The sequence below is a fragment of the Mus caroli genome, unplaced genomic scaffold, assembly GCF_978045245.1.
Source record: "Mus caroli unplaced genomic scaffold, Mus_caroli_1 scaffold_7, whole genome shotgun sequence".
NCBI classification, from domain to species: domain Eukaryota; kingdom Metazoa; phylum Chordata; class Mammalia; order Rodentia; family Muridae; genus Mus; species Mus caroli.
Window position 1 is genome coordinate 24,996,471 of NW_028227262.1, and position 27,431 is coordinate 25,023,901.

Sequence of the window (27,431 nt, forward strand, 5' to 3'; positions counted from 1 at the left end):
ATCTTTCGTAGTTAGCTTTAGAGAAATATTCCTTATGCTAGCATAGTTCCTTATGCTACCATCTCCTTCCTCAAAGTATTCTTGTTTATTTCAGCAGCATAAAGTAGTATAAAGAAAGAGTTAGAAAAAAATAAAAAAAAAACCACATTGTAGTGTTAAAATTGAGGTAATATTTCTTTCAAAGAACAATATGTGCGTGATTCTTCAGAACTGGTCTCCCTAGTTTAAGGACATTTACACAATATTTATGCCATTTAATCATCACATCTTCTTTATTACTGCTTTTAAGGTTTTGTGAAGTAAGAATGATATATCTCACAAGAAATTTTTACAAGTATAAACGTGGCATGTTTTAAGGATTTTAGGTACATTTGATGCCAATAGATTGTTTTGTTTTGATAAAAAAAATCCTAGAAGAACACATAGCTTCTATAAGGCTAGACAATAACATCCATGACTGTGTCAAACCTATGGGAGGCTGAGGCAGAAGGATCTTGTGTTTGAAGCCAGCCCAGGCTGTACAGGCTCCTGATAGTTGCAAGATGAAGTCTCTGTGATGAAAACTGGACTAGGTACTGCTGTATGCCTATATCAGAATACCCTTAGGAATCTGTTCTTTGACTTGTTGCTGATGTGGTCTATTGTATTTGGTTCTACCTTAGGTCTCTGTGCCACCTAGTGTCTGGTTCCTAGCCATCCAGGCAGTGTCTTTCATAGGTTGCCTCTTATGGCTCGAGCCTCAAGTTAGACCAGTTATCTCTTGATCACGCCCACAAATTCTGAACCACCATTGTCCTAGCCCATCTTGCAGTCAGGACGGTCCAATATTTTGTGAATGGGTTGGTGTTCCACATGTACCCGTAGGAGCCTTGCCTTGTTACAAAGATGGGCAGTTCAGGTTCCATAACCTCCATTACTATGTCCTTACTAAGGACATCCTTATAGATTTCAGGAAGTTCCAGTTCACTAGGTTTTGTCATCTCCTCTAAATGACCCACTATTCCATCTCTCTCTTTGAATTTTGGTCCATACCCTCTCCCTCTGTACCTACCTCCTCAAACATTTTTGTGCTTGTTCCCATTTCTACCCACTGTTCAGGCTACCCACAAAATCTATTCTCTTTTCCATTCCCAGGGAGATCCATGTGAACTATCCACTTCCTATCCCCAGAACCTTCCTTATTACTCAGCCTCTATGTAGTAGTACTCCATTATATACATGTACCCCATTTTCTTTATCCATTCTTCCCTTGAGAAACATCTACTTTGCTTCTAGTTTCTGGCTATTTTAAATAAAGACACTATGAACTATTGGAGCAAGTGTCCTTTTGGTAAGATGGAATGTCCTTTGGGTATATGATCAAGAGTGGCATAGGTGGGTCTTGAGGTTGATGGATTCCCAATATTCTGAGGACACATCATACTGATTTCTATAGTGGCTGTATAATTTTCACTCTGTCCATCAATGCAAAAGTCTTCCTGTTGCTCCACAATGTAAATTGTGGAGCATTTACATAGTGGAGTACTACTCCAGAGAGGCTAAATAACAAGGAGGGCTCTGTGGGTAGAGAGTGGACAGGTCACATGTATCACCCTGGGAATGGAAAAGATAATAGATTTTGTGTGTAGTCTAGATATCAAGTGCTGCCACTTCTGTCATTGATGTTAGCCTTTCTGGCATGTGTAAGATGGAAACTCAATGAAGTTTGATTTGCATGTTCCTATTGAATAAGGATGTTAAATATTATTTTTAAATACTTCTCACCTGTTTCAGATTCCTCTATTGAGAATTCTCTGTTTAACTCCATACCTATTTGTAAAAATTAGATTGGTGGTTTGTTGTTGCCTTGTGTCTTCAGTTCTTTGTATATTCTGGATATTAGCTCTCTGTCAGATTTAGAGTTGGTACAAATCTTTTTCCAGTCTGTTGACTGCCATTTTGTCCTATGGAAGTTGTTCTTTGTCTTGCAGAAACTTTTTGGTTTCATGAGGTCACATTTATTCATTGCCCTGTCAGTGTTCTGTTTAGGAAGTTTTTTTCCTGTGCTAATGTGTAGAAATAAAAAAATTAAATAAAATTTGACAGCATATAACATACTACCTTCTCCAAATCTCTAGGTTCTCAAATGAAAGACACATACTTAGCCTTTATATTTTAATATGCCTTAAACAGCTCAATGGCTGGGCCACGTCCTAACATCCAGTCTGCTAATCCACTTCCCTCTGATTATCCCATTATCATTTATTACATATTTATTTTTACCATGGTTTCTCTGAACCAAGTTGGGCAGCAATCTTGGGCTGTACTCTCTTGGCTCCTACATGGTAGTTGTTTCTCTGTGTCCTGAACCTTCTCAGTCATGCCATCTCTTCTTCTCTACCTCTTCTGGCATGGTGGATCGCTTTCTTTTTTTCCTTCCTCTCTGGCTCTAGCCAGAGGACACCAAAAGTCTCAGCTCTGTCTGTCCTGCTCAGCTATTGGCTGTCAGAATTTTTATTTATACAACCAGAACTAACTGGGTGCAGGTTCCCAGAAGCTATTTGAGTGTAGATGGTCTTCTGTTAACAGGATTTTTTTTTTTTTTTTTTTGGTAGTGATGGGGGAGTATAATTAGCATGCATAACACAAGAAGTTATAAATATTTTCAAGCATATTACTTACTTTTCTCCATCATGTTCAGTGTTCCATCAAGTGTGCTTTAATATTGTAATCATCATTTGGCCTTGAGTTTTGTACAGGGCTAATATGAGTCTATTAGTATTCTTCAAAGTGAAGACATCTACTTAGATCAGCACCATTCATTTTTTTAAGATGCTTTCTCTTTTCTATTGTGTATTTCTGGCTTCTGTATAAAACATATGTTGTCCATATGTGTGTGGACTTATGTCTGGGTCTTAAGTTCGATTCCAACATGTCTGTTTTTATGAGAATACTTTGTATTTTTTATTACTCTAGCACTGTGGTACACTTTGCAATTAGGCATGGCGGTACCTCTGGAAGTTTCTTTACTGTTTATTATGTCAATTCTATGGATCCATGAGCATGGGAGATCTTTCAATCTTTTATTTTCTTCAATGACTTAAACTTTTTTCATTCCAGTCTTTTACTTCCTTGATCTGTCTACCCCAAAATAATATATATTTTTTGTGGTTTCTGTGAACAGTGTTGTTTCCATGATTTTTTTTTTTGAGTTAATCCTGTATCCAGGGACATCCCTGAAAGTGTTCATGAGCCATAGGAGTTCCCTGGTAGAATTTGGTGGTTGTTATATATACTATAATATCTTCTGCAAATATTAATATCTTGAATTTTTATTTTCTATTTTGTATTCTCTGATCTCCTTCAGCTAACTTACTGTTGCAATATCCAGTTTGTTTATAACATCTCTTAGCTCCAGTATTCTTTGAGTTTTTGTCTGGATGACTCATCCCTTGGGAGTCAGGTATTATAGTCTCCCACTATCAATGTATCTCCTGAAGTTTTTTCCTCCTCCTCCTTCTCCTCTTCCTTGTCCTCCTCCCCTTTCTCTTCCTCTTCTAACTAGAGTTCTTTTTAGACAGATTTAATACATAGTTGTATCCTGACATGCTTTTGTCCTGGTTTGCCCATTTTATTAGTTTCAGACTCGTATGAAGATGTTTGAATCTCATGGAATGATTTCCATGCATTGTGGGAACAGTGATATATCTAGTAAATTCTATAGGCCACCATCCTGACTCTCCAGCACCATTAGTTGTACAAGTTACAATCTTCTTTATGTGCAGTAGGAATTTCCTATGTATGGTGTTTCATGTGTTGAGGTACATACCTTCTCTACTGAATAAACTGAAGTCTTGATCAGGCAAATATTTTGAATTTTTCTAATGTTTTTCTGTGTCTGTTGAGAGGAGTATGATATTTTTTAAAACTTTATTTTTTATTATTCTATTTCAAACTCAGTAATATAAGTATGGTAGCCAAATCACATTATGTATTTAATTTAATCAGATGTTGCAAAGTAATTTTTGATGATTACTGCATATATGTTCATTTGAGATACTGGTCTGTGATATACTTCTCTGATTGCACCAGAGAAGAAATAATAGCCTTTTAAAATGAGAAGAATCTATGTTCTGTATATTGGAAAGAATACTTTATATATCTCTCAGGTTCATTTGATCTACTGTAAACTTCAAGTTCAATATTTCCCTTTGATTTTCAGTCTGAATTATTTGTTCATTTCTGAAAGTGGAGATATGGATTTCTACTACTTTTATTTTACGGTGGTCTATTTCTGACTTTAGATATATTAATATACTTGAATGTATTTGTGATTGTTATATCTTCTTGATTCATATTTTTCTACAGTTATTATTTGACATAGCTTGCCTTTGATGTTAGTGTTTGGTCTAAATTCTGCTCTCCCCAAAGTTACATTCAAGTGTAGCAAGTCTTGCATCTTTTATTTGTGCATGTATCTATCTGCCTATCTTACTGTCTTTCTATCTATGTATCTATCCATCCATCCACACATACATACATCCCCCAATCTCTAATAGTGCTTTGCATTGAACCTAGGACCTTGTGAATGCTGAGCAGGTGTGACCAGTGGAATCTCTCCTCAAATCTACCCCTGCTTATTTAGATTATCAGTTTCATTAATTATCATTTCCTATTCTTCCACTCTTATGTCCTTTGGCAAATTCAATCTCTTTGGGCAGAGTCTATTTATATTATCTCTTTTAAAAATAGTTAAGATTGTTATTTGAGGGCAGTTGAAGAGTTTATTCAATGTATAAATGTAGTTGGTTTCACAAATGAGTTTGTCAATAAAGGGGAAATCATATACAGTGGTAGTCTAATAAACTTTTACTTTCTAATGATAGTGTGGTCACACTCTTTTGTACATTCATACTCTGAAATATTTGCTCAATCACACCGTTTTCTAATAATGCATTTCCCAGAATTCATCCTTATTGTTATGTAATACATGGCTAAAGTCATTTTACAGTTAATGTAATAATTATTTCTGGGTAAAGACTAACTTTTTCTGTCTGGTTATTTATTTATTTATTTATTTAATGTTTTGTGGTTTCCTTTTGTCTTCATTTGTAATTTCCTATTGTGGTATGATTTGATAAGATTCTTTTTCTCTCTTTATTGTTCTCTTTTTCCACTCTGTTTTTGTTTCCTATCCATCACACATAAAAAATACCTTGTACCTCTGTGTTATACTTAATTTAAATTAAATTCACAGATATGTATTTCCAGTTATCCCTGTTTTTTGGTTTTATATCTTCATGAATTATGTATCTGTTAACATGTTAGCATGATTACTTTTATTGTTGGTTTGAACCCCCTGATTTATACTTAGAATTTATTTATAAATCATCATTATTAAATTTGGGTATACTGAATTTTAATATATATATTGGCTATACTGAATTTTAACACACACACACACACACACACAAACACACATATATTTGCCCATGACTTTCTACTTTGGCATGTTTTCCTTTTTATGAATTAGCATGCTCTAATTTCAGCTTGAAGAACTTTCAGCATTTCTTGCAAGATAAGTTTTATGTTGACAAGGCATAATGAACAAGTACCTTCTAGAAATCACCTACACAATATGTTGAGTTAAGTTATCAATAACCTACTGTATACTTCAAGATAACCAACAGAGTTCATTCTCTCAGGTCTCTGAAGTCATAGATAAACTAATTAACTGTGCTTAATTTTCCTTCCTGGATGACATTAAGTAGAAATACTTTCATTGTCATCTTATGTTGAGATTCTGATGCCTAGGAATGTTTTCTATGAATTCTAACTCACTCATATTCCTTCTTGAAGAGATTAGACTTTCCAAAATAAAAACCATTTCTTGACCCCTAAAAGACAAATTAAATACTGGCAGCCTTTTTCTTCTGGTAAGTGTAAGACTATGAGCTATTGGCCTTTATAAGCCTCCTTTAAATCCTGTAGTACTGTGCTGTCTACAGGGTCTTTGCCTTTCCATATATTTATAGTATAAACTGAGTTAGCTAACATCTGTAGAAGAACCTACTAGCATTTTCAGAGGGTTGCATTGTCACTGTAGCTCAACTCTGATGGAACTGACATATTCACATTATTGAGTCTCCTTATTCATGACCATAGAAGTTCTTTCCACTAAAAAATTATTCCATTATATGTTTGTTCCATAAACTATTCAATAAAGATATGTTGATGTCATTAGCAATTAAAGTGGATTTGTCTATTTCTCCATGAACATGTATTGAATATTTTTTTCCTTTGGCTTTTTCTTGGACATTGTCAGCAGTCATATTTTTGATGGATTATGGTTCTCTTAGATAAGTGGGAATTTTGTCAACTTTGTTAAGATTTATTGGCATTCTTTATTTTTTTGTTTTGTTGTTTTTTTTAATTTAATGTAATTATTGTTCTCATGTCCTTCTTAACTTCTGGAAAGTTTGTTGTTCTGAAGTCTACTTTGTCTCTCTTTAATACACTACGTCCAACTTTGTTTTGATTAGTATCAACACAGTATACTCCTGCATGCCTTGTTAATCCACTGTTGTCTCTTTCTTCCTCCTTTTAATTGTTTGAGAATTTTCTTCTTGCACACAATGTGTTTCTATCTAATCCACTTCTTGCTCCCTCTCATACACCTTCTCCCTCATTCATATCACCTATCTTCCCAGCTACATGTGTTCTGTTTTGTTAAGCCCAGTGAGTTAACTTAGCTCTACACGATATGCATGAATTAAGGACCATGTATTCTAGCAGTGGTAAGCTTACACTTCGTGTATAGCAAAGGGACACTGACTAACCCTGTTGATTTCATGTTAACTAGCACACAGTGAAGTATTGGCAGCTTTTTTTGTTGTCAGGTTGAGTATTGTGTTTTACTCCAATGCATTTCTGTTTCAAATCCATGCATTGAGAGAACTCACCTTGAATTGATTATTAATCTTTTAATATGAATATCATGTGGGAATTTTCTATTTGTGGGCAGTTGATCTTTGTTATCTTTTCTTTATCTGATTTCTTTAGATTTTTTGAAAAAATTCTTTTGACTTTTTTAGATTTAATTGAATATTTTTATTGTAGTTTTTCTTATGTAATATCAGTTATAGATTAAAAATTCTGGTGGTTTTCTAATATGTTCAAGACACACTTAAAATTATTGCTTGTCAGCAATGCTGGGACATTCGACAACCTTTTTGCTTTCTCTTTCCTATTTGTTGTAACTGTGCTGTCAAGCATTTCATTTATATAAAGATGTAGCTATGTGGTATTATTTCCACTTTGTGGTTTTGATCAGATTATAGTCTACTACATAAACAAAGAAAATACAAAGCTCTATTTTACTATGGTATTCTGCTTTTTTTTTTTTTTTGGTTTTTCGAGACAGGGTTTCTCTTTATAGCTCTGGCTGTCCTGGAGCTCACTTTGTAGACCAGGCTGGCCCCGAACTCAGAAATCCTCCTGCCTCTGCCTCCCGAGTGCTGGGATTAAAGGCGTGCGCCACCACACCCGGCGGTATTCTGCTTTATTGCTGTTTTCTTTATATCAGTTTAATTTCCTAGCTTATACAATTTTCCATTTCTCTGAAAGTTTCCTTTAACATTACTACAAGGCTGGAACATGATCAAAATATTATTACTTTGTATTTTTATCTCAGGTCACATCCATTTGCCCTTCACTTTACGAGGACGATTTTGCTGATTCAATCTTATGTGTTAATCATAGTCCTCTCTAAGGAAAAGGTGTTTTTCACATTTTTTTTCAGAGAATTTGTTTATTTGCTTTTTTTATTTTAAATTATGAGGTTAGATTTAGTTGTTTTTAATATTCAACCTATATACCCTATTAAAATTATGCATTCTTTGACAGCTACATATAAGCTTACAATAACATAATATCATCTGTTCATTCATACTTCCTCTATCCCTTCTTTCTCTCCATCCTCACAGATCCCTCAGTCTCTCGCTATGTCTCTATCATATATGGACATTTTTTTTCATGACCCTCTGTATTTATGACCCAAAGGTCTTCCATGTGGGCATGATCATGCAGCTATCCACTGATGCAGAAAGAAGTCAAAAGGGGTGGTATTTCTGATGACAATGACTTCCTCTCCTTTAGAATCACTTGGTTTCTAACATTGCTCATGTGAGTGGCTCGGTCCCAAAAGCCACCTACCTCATCTTTGGTTAAATATTTTTATGGCCTCAATCTTTTGCTGGTCCTATACAGGCAAACTTAGCTGCCACAAGCTCATGAGTGCCATTACCATTTCACACCTAACAGATAACATTTCATGGATCTCCTACCCAGCATCTGGCTCTTGCATTCTCTCCATCCCCTCTTTCACAATGTTTCCTGTGCTTTGGGAACAGTCACATGGCCGTCACATTTAAATATTAGCACTCAATACTAATTTTTTCCACACAGAGTAATATTCTGGGCAAAGAGAAGATTCTTAGATATAATCTGACAATGGCAGTATTCTATTTGTGTAAATATGCAGGATGCAATTCCATAATGTGTCTTCTGGGCCAAACAGAAGAAGTTGGCTCTGCCATAGGATCACTGATCTCCCCAGACATGGATGTTGAATAGGTTTTCACTAACACATTTGAGTCCCTCTTGTAAAGAAGTCCTCAAGTACAATCACTAAGCAGTTGCTTATCCCTGTAATAGTTGTGTCACTATTTCTCCAGTATGCAAATCGTGTCTGGGAAGTTGGTATTATAGAGTGCATGGTCCACAGTTGGAAAAGGCCTCTGCTGACTTTTCTTCCCCAGTTCAGCTCCTGCCAGTGTGAAATAGGCCAGAAATACAGACCAGGAGAACAGACAATAGGCAGAAAGTTTTCACCTTAGTTCCAGCCTCCCTTCTGTGTCCTGCAGCAAAGGTGTGCGGTGTCTTAAGGAATAGGGTCTTACTATCTGCTTCTTAGTATAACCAAGGGCAATGATCACAACCTGCATACTCTTGGGGTCTTTTGGGGGTCTTCCTAACTGCCACAGAGATTTTAATAGATAATAAACTATAATACATTTGTTTAAATTCTTTTTAAATTAGGTTTTACTTTGTAACTAGCTCAAAGTTTTGCTTTCTGTGTGAGTTCATACATCTTCAGGTTTGGTTAACTTACTGCATTCTATTCTCTCTGACTCTCATCCATCTGCAGCTCCCTATGACATGACTCTATACATTTCTATAGCACATGTGTTCTGCTTTCCCATTCTGCCTTATTTACAACCATCACATTTTAAAATCTGAAATTTTCATTTTAGTAGACCTCTCTTAAATAATTTATAGTTGTGAAAAAATTTCATTTTCCCTGAAAAACTAGTATGCAAAAAGTATAACATACCTCATTCAAATTGTTCTTATTTTTTAAAAAAAAAATTAGAATCTGGTGGATAGAGTCCTCCTTTCATCACCAAGTGACTGAAAAATGTTCAGTTTTCAAATTTGAATAGTGGTGAAAGTGTTGGTAAATAGCATATGACCATGCTACTGTGTGCATAGAGCACTACTGCTACCATGTATTAGCCCTGTGATAAATGTTTGATAAACTGAACACTGATGAAAGTCACAGGAACATACATTCATAGAAAGAGAGGACAGTTAAAGTAGCCAGGTTTATGTGCTTCTCAGTGCTTACAGTGCAAGCTCTGATCACTATTTTCTCTTTTAGCTCCATCCATTCTTACAAAATGGCCAGTTCGTGAGACTCTCCAATGAGGAGAACATTGTGAACAAGGAGGGTTCAGCAACCAAACTTGACATCTTTAATTACCAGTCTCTGCAGAGTGGTACTGAAGCTCATGTGAAAGTTGGTGAATTTGTCTTTGAACCTCACAGAGTTCAGCATTTGTCCCTAAATAAAGAACTTATAAGGTGGGGTGCATACCACAATATGGTGAGTATCCTTGAAGTCAGCACTGTGTGCTGCTCTCACAGTGGAATTCCTCAGAAAATAGGGTTAAGGGAATGCTGAGTGCCATCAGGCTGAGAGTGCCCTTACTTTGTCCATTCTTAATGCTGAAAACCAGAACTTTCTGCCTGCAGAATCACTGTAAGAATTACTGATTCACTTTGGGTTAATTATTCAGATGGTTTCATCCTTGTAATGAACAGACATACTCATGGCCTACCTATAAAAAAAAGAAAAAAGAAAAAAACAAACAACAACTTGGTCAGTTTTCTGGATGGATCATACATGTCAAGGCTCTAGTGGAACTGTCTTCTGTAAATAAATAAAATAAAGACATGTGGACAAAACCAGTCTCTGCAAATGAGGATTTGTAAATATAACTTTCATTTTCATGAAGTTAATTGTCATCTCTGAGACTTAGTTCCTCCATCTGCTAACCAAACCCTATTTCTAGATGCTTCTAGACTCCTTACAGTTTATTCTAGGCCTAGAATGTTTACAGCCTTTGAGACTTAGTGCTGAATAAGCTTACCCTCTCTACCTCTTTCTAAGTTCAGGCTGGCTGGTTCAACTCAGCTCTTCAGGCTTAAACCCTTCTACAAGTTGACTGGTTCAATCTGACTTCTAGTCTCTGACTGAATTTGCTCTGCTTGGCCTCATTCTACCTGCGGAAATATGTTCTAATCTTTTGGCTCCTTTTCAAATTCTTACTGGTTCTGTCTTTCCATGTGTTTAGCTTGTTGCCTCTGTAACCTGTCTCTGTACAACTGTCCCAGAAAAACTCACTCTGCCCCCTTCCCTGCAAACCTCATGCACTGTTCCTCTAAGGGGTTGATCGAATCCATTTAGGAAGGACTATGGCAAGCAAGCAAGATTTCTGGAGAGAGCCCAAAAATCTTCTGGGTAACTGCAATGGGTGCACCCTGAGAGGCAAAGACCCCTGAGACTTTGACTGAGATATTACTTCTCTTTCCTCTCACCATTCTCTTTCCTCTCTCTATTTCTTCTCACTATTACATAGCTTAATGATTTCCTGGTGGTTTACCTATCCTATTGGGTAGATTTCCTGTGGAATCAATATGAAAATGTACTTTCATGTAGTAATGCTGGGTAGAAGAATTGATGATTTCCTAATTGCTATTCATGGTTTTATATAGCTTCTAAATAGATACAAGTGTTCTTAAGTGCCCTACAGAATAAAAGTTGCAAGTAGAGCTGTACAAACCTTCACGAGCCTTGGACTAATAGTGTGAGTTTTGGAACAAATTAATGATCAAGTAAAAAAAAAATTTATTCAACTATAGATCCAAGAAATAGGCCACAGGTGTTCCTTATGAAAAATAAGGTCATATAAACTTATAATGACCTTATACAAAGAAACAGTGCTTTGAACTTACAGTCTCCATTCGCTGTAATTCCCATTTGTTTAACATTGTATGCATGAGGTAATTTTATTCTTATATAGGAGAGTTTTTTTTAACTAAAAATGATAAATAACTTAAAGCAAAATAAAGGCTTAGAATAGCCTCTTTTTGCTTCTCCCAATGTCTGTTTGTCTGTCTGTGTCCCTGATGTCTTTCCTTCTTTCCCTCTTTCCCTCTTTCCCTCTTTCCTTCTTTCTTCCTCCTCTCCTCTCCTCTCCTCTCCTCTCCTCTCCTCTCCTCTCCTCTCCTCTCCTCTCCTCTCCTCTCCTCTCCTCTCCTCTCCTCTCCTCTCCTCTCCTCTCCTCTCCTCTCCTCTCCTCTCCTCTCCTCTCCCTCTCCCCCTCCCCCTCCCTCTCCCTCTCCCCCTCCCTCTCCCTCTCTCTCTCTCTCTCTCTCTTTCTTTCTTTTTTACAGGCTCAGGAAGAGTTAACCAAATTTTAGCTTCTTCCATGGCTAACATGAGACCCTTGAGTCATTTAACCCTTGGGTTAAAGAGCCCAAGTTACTAAGGTTTTTTTTTTTTTTTCTTACTCTTCTGCTGCTAACAGCAGGAGTCAATCAAAAGAAGTCATCAGCTTTTGGGCTAGGAATAGAAAAACCAAGTTAATTGGCAAAAGCTTTCAGCTTTAACCTCCAGAATAGCAAGAGAGAATTGGATAATCAGAAGCCACCAGTTTCTGGGCCCCAGAACAGTAAGTGAGTGTTAATGGCTAGAGATCTTCAGCTTTTGTACTTCATCTGTTACTGTGTGTGCCCCCCACCCCCCCATACCTGATTGTAGGAGCTAGGAATTTAGCAAATTGCCTTTCTTTCCTGTCTATTCTTATGAGAGTTTGGTCTATTCTATCTCTGACTCATTCTGCCAAATCTTCCACTGATTTGTCACTTTGCCTGCCCCTCAATTAGAAGTTATTTTTAAACATGAGTGCTTCATTCTCCAAACTAACTCTACCTTCTTTATTTGGGATTAAGGGTATATTCTAGGCCTGAGCCATACTGCAAATAGAAAGGATTTTTTTTCCAGGAAATAACATGATCTCAGGGTTCACAGTGTGCATCAACATCCTGTGACAGTTATTTTTCTATTTGAATTTTAAATCTATATGCACATTCATATCCTTATTGTTGGAATTGTTCATCATGAGCATAACTGTGATGTGATGAAAAGAGGTAATACATAGTAGTGCAAAATACTATGGTCTTTAAGAGACTAGATAATTTTTCTCCAGTGGAATACACTGGGTATATCAATCACCCCAAGTCAGATCTTTAGTTTAGTAGTAGTTGTTAGGTTACAGTTTGGTGAGATTTTTTTTTTGTTTTGTTTGTTTGTTTTTATAGGTTTTGCGTGATTTGTTGTTTTGGGGATTTCAATTTTCTTTTTGAAAAAGAACTTAAATTTGTCTGAGTTAAGAGAGGGAGAAGGTCAGACACAGGGGAGGGGAAGGACATGATCAAAATATATGCAAACTTTAAAATTGTATTAATATTAACTATAATGAAATTTATTATAGTGAAATAAAAATAACAGATCACCAGAGAACTCCTAAGCCTGATAAATAGCTTCGGTGAAGTAGCTGGATATAAAATTAACTCAAGCAAGTCAATGGCCTTTCTGTACACAAAGGATAAACAGGCAGAGAAGGAAATTAGGGAAACAACACCCTTCTCAATAGTCACAAACAATATAAAATACCTTGGCGTGACTCTAACTAAAGAAGTGAAAGATCTGTATGACAAGAACTTCAAGTCCCTGAAGAAAGAAATTAAAGAAGATCTCAGAAGATGGAAAGACCTCCCATGCTCATGGATTGGCAGGATCAACATTGTAAAAATGGCTATCTTACCAAAAGCAATCTACAGATTCAATGCAATCCCCATCAAAATTCCAACTCAAGTCTTCAACGAATTAGAAAGGGCAATCTGCAAATTCATCTGGAACAACAAAAAACCTAGGATAGCAAAAACTCTTCTCAAGGATAAAAGAACCTCTGGTGGAATCACCATGCCTGACCTAAAGCTGTACTACAGAGCAATTGTGATAAAAACTGCATGATATATATATATATAACGACAGACAAGTAGACCAATGGAACAGAATTGAAGACCCTGAGATCAACCCACATACCTATGGTCACTTGATCTTTGACAAGGGAGCAAAAACCATCCAGTGGAAAAAAGACAGCATTTTCAACAAATGGTGCTGGCACAACTGGTTGTTATCATGTAGAAGAATGCGAATTGATCCATTCATATCTCCTTGTACTAAGATCAAATCTAAGTGGATTAAGGAACTCCACATAAAACCAGAGACACTGAAACTTATAAAGGAGAAAGTAGGGGAAAGCCTCGAAGATATGGGTACAGGGGAAAATTTCCTGAATAGAACAGCAAAGGCTTGTGCTGTAAGATCGAGAATCGATAAATGGGACCTCATAAAGTTGCAAAGCTTCTGCAAGGCAAAAGACACCGTCAATAAGACAAAAAGACCACCAACAGATTGGGAAAGGATCTTTACCTATCCTAAATCAGATAGGGGACTAATATCCAATATATATAAGGAACTCAAGAAGGTGGACTACAGAAAATCAAATAACCCCATTAAAAAATGGGGCTCAGAATTGAACAAAGAATTCTCACCTGAGGAATACCGAATGGCAGAGAAGCACCTGAAAAAATGTTCAACATCCTTAATCATCAGGGAAATGCAACTCAAAACAACCCTGAGATTCCACATCACACCAGTCAGAATGGCTAAGATCAAAAATTCAGGTGACAGCAGATGCTGGTGAGGATGTGGAGAAAGAGGAACACTCCTTCATTGTTGGTGGGATTGCAAGCTGGTACAACCACTCTGGAAATCAGTTTGGCGGTTCCTCAGAAAATTGGACATAATACTACCAGAGGATCCAGCAATACCTCTCCTGGGCATATATCCAGAAGATGTTCCAACCGGTAAGGACACATGCTACACTATGTTCATAGCAGCCTTATTTATAATAGCCAGAAGCTGGAAAGAACCCAGATGCCCCTCAGCAGAGGAATGGATACAGAAAATGTGGTACATTTACACAATGGAGTACTACTCAGCTATTAAAAGGAATGAATTTATGAAATTCCTAGGCAAATGGATGGATCTGGAGGGCATCATCCTGAGTGAGGTAACCCAATCACAAAGGAACTCACACAATATGTACTCACTGATAAGTAGATATTAGCCCAAAAACTTAGGATACCCAAGATATAAGATACAATTTGTTAAACACATGAAACTCAAGAAGAACGAAGACCAAAGTGTGGACACTGTGTTCCTTCTTGGAATTGGGAACAAAACACCCATGGAAAGAGTTACAGAGATAAAGTTTGGAGCTGTGAAGAAAGGATGGACCATCTAAAGACTGCCATATCCAGGGATCCATCCCATAATCAGCTTCCAAACGCTGATACCTTTGCATACACCAGCAAGATTTGCTGAAAGGACCCAGATATAGCTGTCTCTTGTGAGACAATGCTGGGGCCTAGCAAACCCATAAGTGGATGCTCACAGTCAGCTATTGGATGGATCACAGGGCCCCCAATGGAGGAGCTAGAGAAAGTACCCAAGGAGATAAAGGGAACTGCAACCCCATAGGTGGAACATTATTATGAACTAACTAGTACACCAGAGCTCTTGACTCTAGCTGCATTTGTATCAAAAGATTGCCTAGTCGGCCATCACTGGAAAGAGAGGCCCATTGGACTTACCAACTTTATATGCCCCAGTACAGGGGAATGCCAGGGCCAAAAAGTGGGAGTGGGTAGGTAGGGGACTGGGGGGGGGAGTGTATTGGGGACTTCTTGGATAATTGAGGAAAATACCTAATAAAAAAAAATAAAAAAAAAAAAAACAGATCAATGAGATAAAATAAAGCGCGCGCGCACGAAAGAGAGAGAGAGAGAGAGAGAGAGAGAGAGAGAGAGAGAGAGAGAGAGAGAGAGAGAGAGAGAGAGGTGGGAGAGAGAGAGAAAAACAGATACTTTGGCTTCATAATCTTTAAAAGCATGGTATTTCTGTGGTTGTTACAGTACACAGATGCCCTGCTTATATTTACATCTGGATGCTAATACTGAATGTCATGCATTGAGTGCCTTTCTTCTTCTCATGTCTCCTATACAGTCTGCTTTACATGCTTGCAGTGAAAGCTGTCCACTTGGATTTAGCAAAATACCTGATGATTGGAGACCATTCTGTTGTTTTGATTGTGTTCCATGTCCAGATGGAGAATTTGCAAATGAAACAGGTATTTATAAAGTGATTCTGAATGAGGACATTTCTAGAAATACTTCCCAATATTGACATTTCTAGAAATGTTTCTGAATGTGGACATTTGTAGAAATGATTCTGAATGAGGAAATGATGCACCACAGGATAGGCATGAGTAACACAACACCTGAAGACACGGCTATATTCATGTAGCTAACTCTCAATAGTTTAAAACAAGGTTTTGCTGGGTAGAATAGCAAAGGTTTTAATTCCAACTCTCAGAATGTAGATCTCTGAGTTCAAGGCCCCTTTATCTACATAGTGAGTTCCAGGACAGCCAGGGCTGCACAGAGAAACCCAGTCTTGAAAAACAAAACAACTAACAAACAAAAACCTTGATTTTAACCCAGTCATTTTTGTAACTGATGTTTGTTTATCTGTTTGTTTTATTTGCTATGCTGTGTGTATAAATCTCAAGCTCTCGGGTTCCTGCAGTCCTCCAGGCTCAGCCCCCTGGGTGACTAAGCCTACAGGAGTGTTCTACATCTGGTCCAGCTTTGTCTTCTGCATAACAGCATTGAGTTTAAGTTTCTTTTCTTTGTATCTCTGCTTTTCACTAATGGTTCTACTACAGCTGTAGTAGTATTAATCAGTGAAGTTAGTAGTCTTTGTATACTGTAAACAGTTAGTGCTTCGTGTATATCCTAAACTATGAGCTACATTTTAAAGTATGACTTCGTTTCATGCTAAAAATAAATACTAATAATGACCAATATTTCATTCACAAGGAAATTAAACTTCAGAGAAACCATATAAATTGCTATGATCGTACAACCTAGAGACAGACAGCTGAGACAACATAGAGACTTGTTAAATGAGAGGAACTGCTAAGAACATTGTATCAGAGTGACACTGATTGCAGATTCAGCACCCCTTTCATGGACTCTGGGTCCATTTCCTATGGTGAATAGTACAAACTCCATAAATACTTGTTTATGACTAAATAAGTATTTCCCATATGATTTAAGAGTTTCCTTTGGAGTTTCATTGATTCTTGTGTGAGCTCTCACTATGCATTCCATGGTGTGGTAAGCTAGCATGAGGCCCCTGTACTACTAAGCACTGAGAGATCCCAGGAGATGAGTGATATGTAGGTCTATGAGTCATAGGTCAGACTGTGAGTGACATCCAGGGCTGTTATCGATGTGCAGGGATGCTCTGCCCACTGTCCTCTGACTGCCCTGCTCTCACTTCTTCCTCAAAATGACTCTAATTGCAAAGCCTCGCCAGCGCACAGCAGCAATGCTTCCTACCAGTTCTTTTGTATCCTTACTTCACATCTAACATCTATTTCAAAGCAGGAGTTTTGTCATGCCCTTTTTATTGTCCTGAATGAAATCTTTATTTACCAAAGTCTATTTAAAATAATGTTCTTAAATATTATTTTAGCAAATAATGGTAACTAATTATTTGGTAGCAAAGTAGTGGTAGGCTAGACTAACTACTTCCTGAGTACTGGTCTTGCATATAAGCACTACCAAGTCCTTGTTCTTTATACTTTAAAAAATAATATTTTTTGTATTGCTTCTTTGTGAATTTCACATCATCTACCCCAATCTCACTCATATTTCCATCCCCTTGCATACATTCTCTTACCTTGTAACCTCCCTGAGCAAAACCAAAAAAAGTCTTGTGGAAGCTGTAATCTGTCACAGTAAATCCCATCGTGTACCCTCATTTCCATACTTCTTTGCTTGCCAATTTCATTGCAGTGACTTGTTGGTCTGTTCTGAACCTCAGGTTGCTGCTACTCTATCAATAGGGGAAGCTGACTGGGACTCCTCTCAGATATCCTGTTATTGTCCAGTGTCATTAGATCCTGTAGTTTGGGATATGTTGGACCAGCCCCTTCATGTACTCCACAGTTGATAGAGGTGGGAGTGAGCTAATTCTAAGCATTGAATATGAATTTGTAAAGTATCACAGATGTTCAGCCCATGAGCTATCCTGCCTTCATGCCCTTGGGGAGAGCTCATGAGCAATTTCTACTAGGAAGGCCAGCTCTACCCTACTGCTCAGGTAAGGTTCAGGGACTGCTTTCCCAAATGTTACAGCTGATGAGGACATGGCCAGTTCTCCTACACTCACGACTCCAGGACTAGATCTTCTACCTGCAGTAGATGGCAAAGGACAAGGGAGGGTAGGAGGAAGTTCTTCTTGGTCAGCACCACTGGCCAGCAGATAAGAGGCAGAGTCGGCTCTCCCACACTCATGTACTTGGGTTTCACTCACTTGCATCCAGCATACACACAGTGCCAGCTCTACTTTGCAAAGTTCAGAACATGTTCCCCCAAATATTGCAGCAGGTATTAGGTATGGACAGCTCTCCTGCTCTGATGATGTTGGGGCTAGCTCTTCTACCTGCTGTAGGTAGGAAGGAACAATGAAGAGGTCATTTCTTCCTCATCCATATTCTCTCATGAAAGACAAGTGCTGGCCACCCTGCCATGCCCTTGGAGCTGGCTAAACTGTGCCCTAAACCCCACTACCATAGCTCTATTGTGCTGCCCACAGGTAATACAAGGCTTTCTCATGAGTGCCTCAGATGGTGAAGGATAAAGTAGGAGAGGATATTTCTCCCTCATTCCCTCCATTGAACATAGTCAAGAGGGATGGCTAGGTCTCCCATCGTGTTGTGCACGACTCACCTGTAACTTCAGAGTTGTACAGCTCTGTACTCCTGAGCACTGTATCTGGCCAAGGGGTGGAGTCAGCTCTACTGCTTCCATGTCCCCAGGGCCAGCTCTCCCACAGTGTTCAGATAGAGAGTGGAGTCATTTTTGCACTGCCTTCACACATCAACATGTCCCTTAGTTGCAGCCCAAACCAAGGACTTCAAGCTTGCCTTGGTAACAGCCTCTTGCTTCTGCAGGGTCACACAACTAGATGTGACCTCCAGTGGCATCAAAAGCCAGGACCCAATCATAGTCCCAGGGAGCAACACCATGTTCCTGATGGTTGTTTCTCACTCCCTTCCAGTCTCCAGTTCTGCCTAAGATCTTTGTGTTCACAGCTATTTTCATCAGCCTCTTCCACTTCTTTACCACCTAATTACTCTGCTCTGTGTTGCCCTGGATCTATGAGTGTGTGAGGTTGTCCCAGGAGTAGTCTCAGAAGCTATTTACAGCTCATGCTTAATGGTGGGAAGCAAGCATCATCTCTGTTATGGCTTACCACTCCCATCCCTACACAGAGCCTGACTCAAGGTCATATTTCTGGCCCAGGCTACCTACCTCTCCAAGCACAATGGCACCTGTCCGGTGCACATATTAGTCTTCTTCCTCATCAGGACTATGGCCTTTAGTCCCAGAAAGTATTTCTGGTCTCTGGCTTGCTCCAGGTCCTGGAAGCCACTGGGGTCTCTGTAGCACTGGATTGGTATTCTCTCAAGCTCCTTTTTTTTCAGGAGTGTTAGGCTACTAATCATACCTCAGAACACTAAAGGTAGCCATTGTCTCTCTTCTCTGCCACCTACTGATGTAGGTGTGACAAAGCAGCCACACCTGCAACCCTTTTAGGAGCAGGCCTTGTTCTGTACTCGGATGAACTTCAAATACTACCACTTTCTTAGAGAAGCATTGACAGTTAACAATACAAGGAAATATGTATACCTCATATAGTCCAGGTATACTGTCTCTTTAAAATGCCTGTAGTTTTCCCTCATATGCTGTGGGAATCTTTCCCTCTTCTCCCCATGGTAGTATTATCTGTGGTACCAACAGAAACCTTGGAGTTTCCAATATATATGACTGAATCTCTTTTTTCTTTGTAGTCTAACCTCTACCAAGTATTGAAGTACATTATCCTTGAACTTCAATACTTATACTTTTTATAATCCGGAACAACAATATTTGGGTGATGCTTTAAAATATTAATTTCGAAAAAGCAGTATGCAAGTGTGCCAGTTTACATTAAGTGAAAATCTGGAGTTAAGTTAGGTCATATATTCTTATTGTACTAAATAATTCTGAGAAAATACTTCTATCTTCATAATGCATTGAACACATTTTTGTGCTGGGAATAGAACCTAAAGCCTTATATATGCTAGCTAGGTTCTCTAGATTCAGCTGTAACCAGAGTTCAATCCAGGGTATTAAGGAACTCACCAAAAACAAAACAAACAAGCAAACATCCAAAAAACAAAAACAGAAAACCCATTTTTTATTCTAAAAAAACCTATTCACCTAAAATGTATTGCCCTCTGGATTATTAAGAAAACAATGATACATTCTTTAGTAAAAATCATAACAACATTATCGAAAGAAAATACCACAGTTCCTGAACATAGATGTCTGGAAATGTTAGGAAATTTTATTTTCTAGGCCTTCCTGTCAGAGGCCTGCTCTGACATTCTAATTCTCTCTTGGAGGTAGCTGTGGAGTGAAAGAGTATGTGTGGTGGGGAGAGCAAGACTTAATCTTGTGAGATATTTAGGGTTGCTTTTCAATAACAAAACATTTACCTGTCTGCAGCCTAAGTTACTTTGCAGTGGTAGCTGGCCTTCCTCTCTCAGTTCCTCTAGAGGCCAGAAACTGCAGCCTCTGGCATTTGGCACCTCATAGTAAAACAGCTAAGGATTAAGTAAAGTAGCTTTTGTTCTTATCTGTGCAGGAACTTGGGGTCTGGGACTCCCAGCCTGCTAGTGAAAGTCTCAGGAATAAAAGGGACATGTGCAAAAACGATTTTAATCTTTGTTTCTAAGTTTTTCTCCAAAAATTCTCTTAATTTCTTATTTTTAAAAGGAAGTTTACAATAGACATTGTTAAATATTAATACCCAACATGTATTGTCTGCCATTAGCACTGCAGGTTCACTGAAATTTAAAATCCATAATTTTTGTGACTATGTTATTGAAGTTTGGTGTAGATAAACCCAGTCAATATTTTGTTTTCTGTCCTGGAACATACACTAAATCATTAGTTACCTTTGGTTATTTGTTTTACAACCTCTTGGAATGTGTTCTAAATTATAGATGCCTAGTTTCTCTGAATCAATTTACGGGTGACATTCGAAGACTGGCAGAGTTCGTATTGTAGTTTTAATATCAGAGAGGAGTTAATATCACTCCTACTATATGGGAGTTAATAATTGCTAGTATAATTTTAGGGTTTCTTACAGAATCATCATTAAGAATTAAGGAACTATCTATTTGCCTGTATAGAATCACTACAAAGGAGGGAGTACATCTTCATTAATCTGGAGAAATCACTCCAAAGAGGCTAATACATGGTGATAAGTGTGTGTGTGTGTGTGTCTGTGTGTGTCTGTGTGTATGTCTGCATGTGTGCGTTTGTCTCTCTGTGTGTATAATGACAGAAAAAGCATATTAATAACAGCAATCTTGCCTCATATATAGTATCTTCAGTCTAACATAGTAGGGAAAATCTATTTGAATCCATGTCAGAGAGTCACATGCTAGTTCTTAGCTTCTCATAGATGACTCCTGGCACCTTTCATGATAACAGCCAAGAGCTCTCAGAGATAAGAGCACCACAGATCACTGTGCTAGAGAAGGCAGAAAGGTCTTAAGACTCACAGAGAGGATATCTGTAGGGAAGCAGAATTTGTCAGACATGACAGGGCCCTGAAGCAGAAAAACTCACAGAGGCATGCACTAAATCAAGCCAGATCAAATCAGACAAAAATCACAGCATAGAATACATACAGGATCACTAACTCTCACCTCTAGCTAGAAGCTATTAGCAGTTGATGGCTGCTGGAGAGAAAGAGTAAGGTTTGGTTTTTTTGTTTGTTTGTTTTCTCAGATGTATTCCTGAACGGCTGCATTTGTTATGATAGATGGCCTATATTGAGATGCATACAGGCAACATTAACTGAACTCAGGAGGATAAAAAAGCAAGTAAAGTGGGGAGAAAAAATTTGTTGGAGGGACAGAGAGAAGGAGTTGCAGAGGGAAGACATAGCTGGTAGACTTGATCAAAACACATGAAATGTTTGTATGATGTACTGAAGTAGTAAAAACAATTTTAATAATAAAAAATAGGAGTAAAGGCTTCAAAATGTACTTTTCTTTCTTTCATAAGTAATCAAACATAATTTTCAAGTTGTCAGATTTCCCCTCAACATCATTTCTACATTTCTGATTCTCTCATACTGTTTAAGTCCACTCACATTATGAATATATTATGGATGTGGTGTATCTATATTTTTTCTCATGAATATTTACTTATTCATCTATTGTTTCTCAACATAATGGCTTAGTTCATGAATCCAGGAACATTACTATTAGAATCTATCGTTCTACACAAGATATATGTCACATAGGTGTATCTGGAGAGTGATGGGTAGAATCTCATAAAACAATCTGCCTCATTTTCAGATATAGGTAAATGCATCAGGTGTCCTGAAGATCAGTATCCAAATGAGCAGAGAAATCAGTGTCTTCGGAAAATTACAGCATTTTTGTCCTATGAAGATACTCTGGGAGCTGTTTTGGGCTCCGTGGCCATTAGTTTTGCTGCTATTTCAGCTCTGATTTTAGGATTATTTATTCACTATCGGGACACACCCATTGTCAGAGCAAATAACAGAAATCTCAGCTATCTCCTCCTCATTTCTCTAATGCTCTGTTTCTTTTGCTCACTAATGTTTATTGGTGAACCTAGAAGAGTCACTTGTCTCTTGAGACAAATGATTTTTGGGGTTATATTTTCTGTTGCCCTTTCTGCAGTCTTGGCAAAAACCTTCATTGTGGTTGTGGCCTTCAAAACCATTAAGCCAGGAAGCATCTTAAAAATGTGGATGGTAACCCGACTCTCAAATGTTATAGTCTGCTGTGGTTCCATTATTCAAGTGTGCATCTGTGCAGTCTGGCTGGGAACATATCCCCCTTTCCCTGATGTTGACATGCACTCAGAGTTTGGGCAAATCATCCTCTTGTGTAATGAAGGATCCACCCTTGCCTTCTATTGTGTTCTAGGGTACTTGGGCTTTCTGTCCAGTCTCAGCTTGTTTATTGCTTTTCTGGTGAGAAGTCTACCTGACAGCTTCAATGAGGCAAAAACAATCACATTCAGTATGGTGGTTTTCTGCAGTGTGTGGATTTCTTTTATACTCACTTACCTTAGTTCCAAAGCCAAAACCATGGTGGCTGTGGAAATTGTTTCAATTCTGGCCTCCAGTGCTAGCTTACTGGGCTTTATCTTCCTTCCCAAATGCTATGTAATCCTCTTGAGGTCAGGTGGCCATTCGAGAAAGAAGTTCTTTAAGTGGGTGTCTCCCTAAGACAGAAGAATTTATTGTGATTTGTATGAAATAAACCAAGTAAAAGTGAATTTGATGTGTCTACTACAGGTTTCTTTGAATCACAGTTTTCTCATTTATTTTTAAACATAATGTAACAAGACTGGGAAAGATTGAGTTTAAGAATCAGAGAAAACCATTTGTGCGGAAACAAATGTAACGGATGTTTATAAATGTGATTCCTCTGTCTTCATCATATGCAGGCTTGACTCTATGTTCAATACAAATCACTACCAAATTAATCATTTCATGGTCTCATTATTTATAATTTCATGGTCTGCTTCTCCCTTCTGAAGGGCTTCACCAACAAGACAATGTGGCTTGTAAATTTCAGTCTTAGGAGGGTTTGGGGCTCTTCTCTATGCTCAGGTGAAACAAAATGGATGAGCGCTTAGGAAGAGTCATAGTGGAAACACAGACATCTTTACTTTGAGGTATCCAACACACCAAAGTCTCCAGACAGAACAAATAGCCCCCATAGGAAGTGCTTTTCTCTGTTAGAGTGAGGAGTTTCAAATTGTCTTCACATAGTGAAAGCTGACCTTATTTCCACCCATTGGAATCTATTTTCAATGAGGGAATGTGAATGATGGTAGATGTGAGCATGGAGAAGAGGTATAAGGCCAGGGATTCAACAGGACATGGAGAGTCTTGGAATCATGCATCCTAGACCATGTGGGCTTTTTTTTTTTTTTTTTTTTTTTTTTAGGGATTTGCTTTTCTTTAGCCCTAAACTTGCTTTACATATTTGCCAGATCATGAGAAGAGCAAACTCAAGTTGGAACTTACAACATTGAGAGGAACCACTGCTCAACCATGGTCAAAAACAAGCTCAGAAATGGACACATGACCAAAGTGGGTCATAGTTTTTAACCCCAGAGCCTGTTTTCCCAGTATAATATTGGACATAGTTCCATCATAAGAACAAGATACTTTTAAAGTATTCTGAGTCTACCTTGTGTCTCAATTATTGCTTATCTTTCGCTTATGTAAACTTGTATCATAAATTCTTTAGAAGCTTTTCATTATGTAAGCAATCATTTTGTGCCACTTTCCTTAAATATTATAGTAGTTGAAGCCACCTGTTTCTCTTTTTCAAGCATGTTCCTTTCATTGCAGTTCTCCAGAGCGAAGCCTCATTGTAAGCTTTGTGTTGATTTTTTTTGCTCTGTCTTAAGTATCAATTTTCATTTTTAGGATATGCATTGTCAAATTTTTCAGTTGAAAGACTAATGTAATTACAGCATTCTTTAGGTATTCTATGATTCTCCAGTTGCACAAAGATATAAAAATAGTTTTTTTCATCCCATGTAGGATCTTCTTGGCTTCCTCAATATCTAGAATAATGTTCTCTTTTCATGCCTGTCCTCTGGTTTCATCATGGACCATTCTGTTTTCCTTGGTCTCTATCTGCTAAGAATAAATAGTATTATTCAATGCTTAATGTGTCTTAAATTCTACTTTCTATTTCATTGGAGGGAAAGAACATATGACTATCTCTATGACTTTATCATCCAAGTCTCTTAATACAATTCTATATTGATTCATAATAAAAGGGTTTGTGAAAATAGAACCTGGGTTTTTCAAAAGTCAGCTTCTAGCTTATTGAGAAGCATTGTGAATTCCAATTGGAGTTCAAGTACAGGGCACATATGCTAAGTATTTCCATTGCTCCTTAGCACTGAATAAGGGACAGGGGCCACTGCATCCATTGTCTTTTTAAATCATCTTCATATAAGTACATACTCCATGTTGAAGAAATCTCACCTTCCCCTCCCATCAGTCCTCTAGTTTCTCAGGCCAGATTTAACTCTACTTTCACTGTGTAGGCCCTACAATTACAATTTAAAATTACCAAAATACTAGTTTACATAGAATACTAATGTCTACATTTTAATATTACTTTTATTTCAATGTTGCTTATTCTAGTAGTATGAAGGATGTCACTGGAATCTGTGCTGTGTTACATTGAACCTGTAGATTACTTTGGGTACAGTACATTTTTTTCCAATATTATTCCCTCCAATACATGAATATGGAATGTCTTTCCACATTCTGATGCCTTCCTTAATTAATTTATTTTTTTCTGTGCTTTAAAGGAAGTCTTCCACTTTCTTGGCTAGGATATGTGTTTTTAGGAATTTGGGCTTTTTTTAGGAACAGTTTTCTGATTTATTTTTCAGTATATTTGTTACTGGTTATAGGGCATATCTTTTTTTAAATATTGTTTTTTTTAATTTTCATACTTTTCTGGACTTTTTAGAAAATCAAAATGTGTGGAATTTTAGGATGTGACACTCAGACAATCATGTCATCTTCAAATAATGACATGCTGTCCCCTTTGTTAACTGTTTGTATTCTTTATATTGCTTTCTGTTATTTTATTGCTAAAGCTCTATATTCAATGGGAGTAAAGGAGACAGAAACCATCTTTGTAATTCCTGATTTTATGAGAAATGCTTGAAGTTCCCGCCATTCAGTGTAATCTATAGCTGATTAGCTCTGTGTTTGTTATGCTTAGCCTTTATTTTGTTGAGAAATTTTCATTGTCTTTTGACTGCTTTCAGAGCTTTTATCTTGAAGAAGTGTTGGATTTTACCTGAACCCTTTTTTCTCTAATTAGATGCTTATGGGATTTCTGTGCTTGAGTTCATTTGCTCCTCTCCCTGGGCATTTGACACCCTCTTCTCAACTCTGTGGAAACTAAACATAGAGACAGGCAAAACCAACCAACCTACCAACTAACCAATTAACCAACCAACCAACCAACCAACCAACCAACCAACCAACCAACCAACAAACATATAAAAAAATAAAAATGAATTAAGGTTAGTAAGAAAAAAATCAACGCATGGTAGTACACACCTTTAACCCCAACACTTGGGAAGGAGAGGTACATGAATCTCTATGAATTTGGGGCCATCCTGGTCTACATAGTGAGTTCTAGGACAGGCAAAGCTGAACACTGAGACACTGTGTGATATTTGGGCATCACCTACATTTTCACAAAGATTTTACTCAGTTTATTACCTGCTATGTAGCAGACAATGACAGTGTGGAGACTGCCTGCTTGAAAGTTCATCAATGTAATTTTTAAAAAGGGAAAAAAAACACTTTCAAGAAAATATATTGCCATAGTGAGTATCTTTGGCTAGCCTGGAACTCACTATATAGACCAACCTGGCCTTTACACTCACAGACACTTGCATGCCTCTGCCTCCCAAGAGCTGGGATTGTAGGTATTTGTTATAAAGAAAGAAAATACCTAGAAACATAGCAATTTTAACAAAGATACATAATTACTTCTGTTGATAAATTATAATAAAATTAATCTGCAAAATCCAACATTAACTGTGAAAAGACAATCAATAATCAGCTACATATTGTAAAAAAGGCCAAAGAATTTCTATTTGGAGATGATGTGATAGTATAAAATAGGGATTCCAAATATTCTTTGAAGGAACCTGTACAGCTGAAAAAAGCTCCAGCAAAGTGACTGGAAACAAAGTTAACTCTAAGAAATCAATAATTTGTATCCTTTATTGGCTGAAAAAGAAATTAGGAAAATAACACCTTTACAATAGCCACAAATAACATAAAATATCTTCTGTAACTCTAATGAAGCAAGTGGAAGATCTGTATGACAAGAACTTCAAATCCCAGAAGAATTCAAAGAAGACATCAGAAGATGGAATGATCTCCCATGCCCATGGATAGATAGAGTAACATAGTGAAAATGACCATCTTACCAAAAGCAATCTACAGATTCAGTGCAACCATCATCAAAATTCCAACACAAATTTTTATAGACCTAGAAAGAACTATTCTCAATTTCATATGGAAAAGCAAAAGAGAGAAAGAAAGAAAGAAAGAAAGAAAGGAAGAAAGGAAGAAAGAAAGGAAAAAAGGAAGGAAGGAAGGAAGGAAGAAAGAAAGAAAGAAAGAAAGAAAGAAAGAAAGAAAGAAAGAAAGAAAGAAAGAAAGAAAGAAAGAAAGAAAGAAAGAAAGAAACTCAGGATAGCTGAAACAATCCTGATCAAGAAAAGAATTTCAGGAGAAATTCTTAACCCTGTCCTCAAGTTGTCCTTCAAAGCCATAATGATAAAAAATGCATTGTATTGGTACAGAAAAACAAATGTTGATCAATGAAATTGAATCAAAATCACTGAAATAAATACATATATACGTGGACACAGGAGTTTTGATAAAGAAGCCATAAACATACAATGAAACAAAGAAAGCATCTGCAACAAATGATCCTGGTGTAAGTGGATGTCTACATGTTGAGGAATGAAAATAGATCCCTGTTTATGACCCTTCCCAAAACTCAAGCACAAGTGAATGAAGCCACTCAACATAAAACTGGATACACTAAAGCTCATAGAAGAAAGTGTGACAAACCCTTAAAGCATTGGTACAGGAGACAATTTTCTAAATAGATCATCAATGGCTCATGCTTTAAGATCACCAATTGATAAATGGGATCTCTTGAAAATGCAAA

The 27,431-nt window shown here is 37.5% G+C and overlaps 1 protein-coding gene and 1 pseudogene across 5 annotated transcripts in view; one reads left to right on the forward strand and one right to left on the reverse strand.

The window, feature by feature from the left end:
- Positions 1–27,431, forward strand: part of LOC110288554 (vomeronasal type-2 receptor 26-like) — a 49,883-nt gene that overhangs the window by 15,164 nt on the left and 7,288 nt on the right. For 3 of the 5 annotated variants that reach the window (XM_085839946.1, XM_085839945.1, XM_085839944.1), the window contains 3 exons: positions 9,701–9,925; positions 15,521–15,644; positions 22,008–23,604. In XM_085839946.1, the coding sequence (XP_085696072.1) occupies positions 9,701–9,925; positions 15,521–15,644; positions 22,008–22,912 (1,254 nt within the window). In that variant the 3' untranslated portion in view covers positions 22,913–23,604. Of the gene's footprint in view, positions 1–9,700; positions 9,926–15,520; positions 15,645–22,007; positions 23,605–23,685; positions 24,317–27,431 lie in introns of those variants that run through there. The other 2 variants (XM_085839948.1, XM_085839947.1) reach the window with 2 other exon arrangements.
- Positions 19,075–19,192, reverse strand: LOC115030325 (small nucleolar RNA SNORA17; annotated as a pseudogene).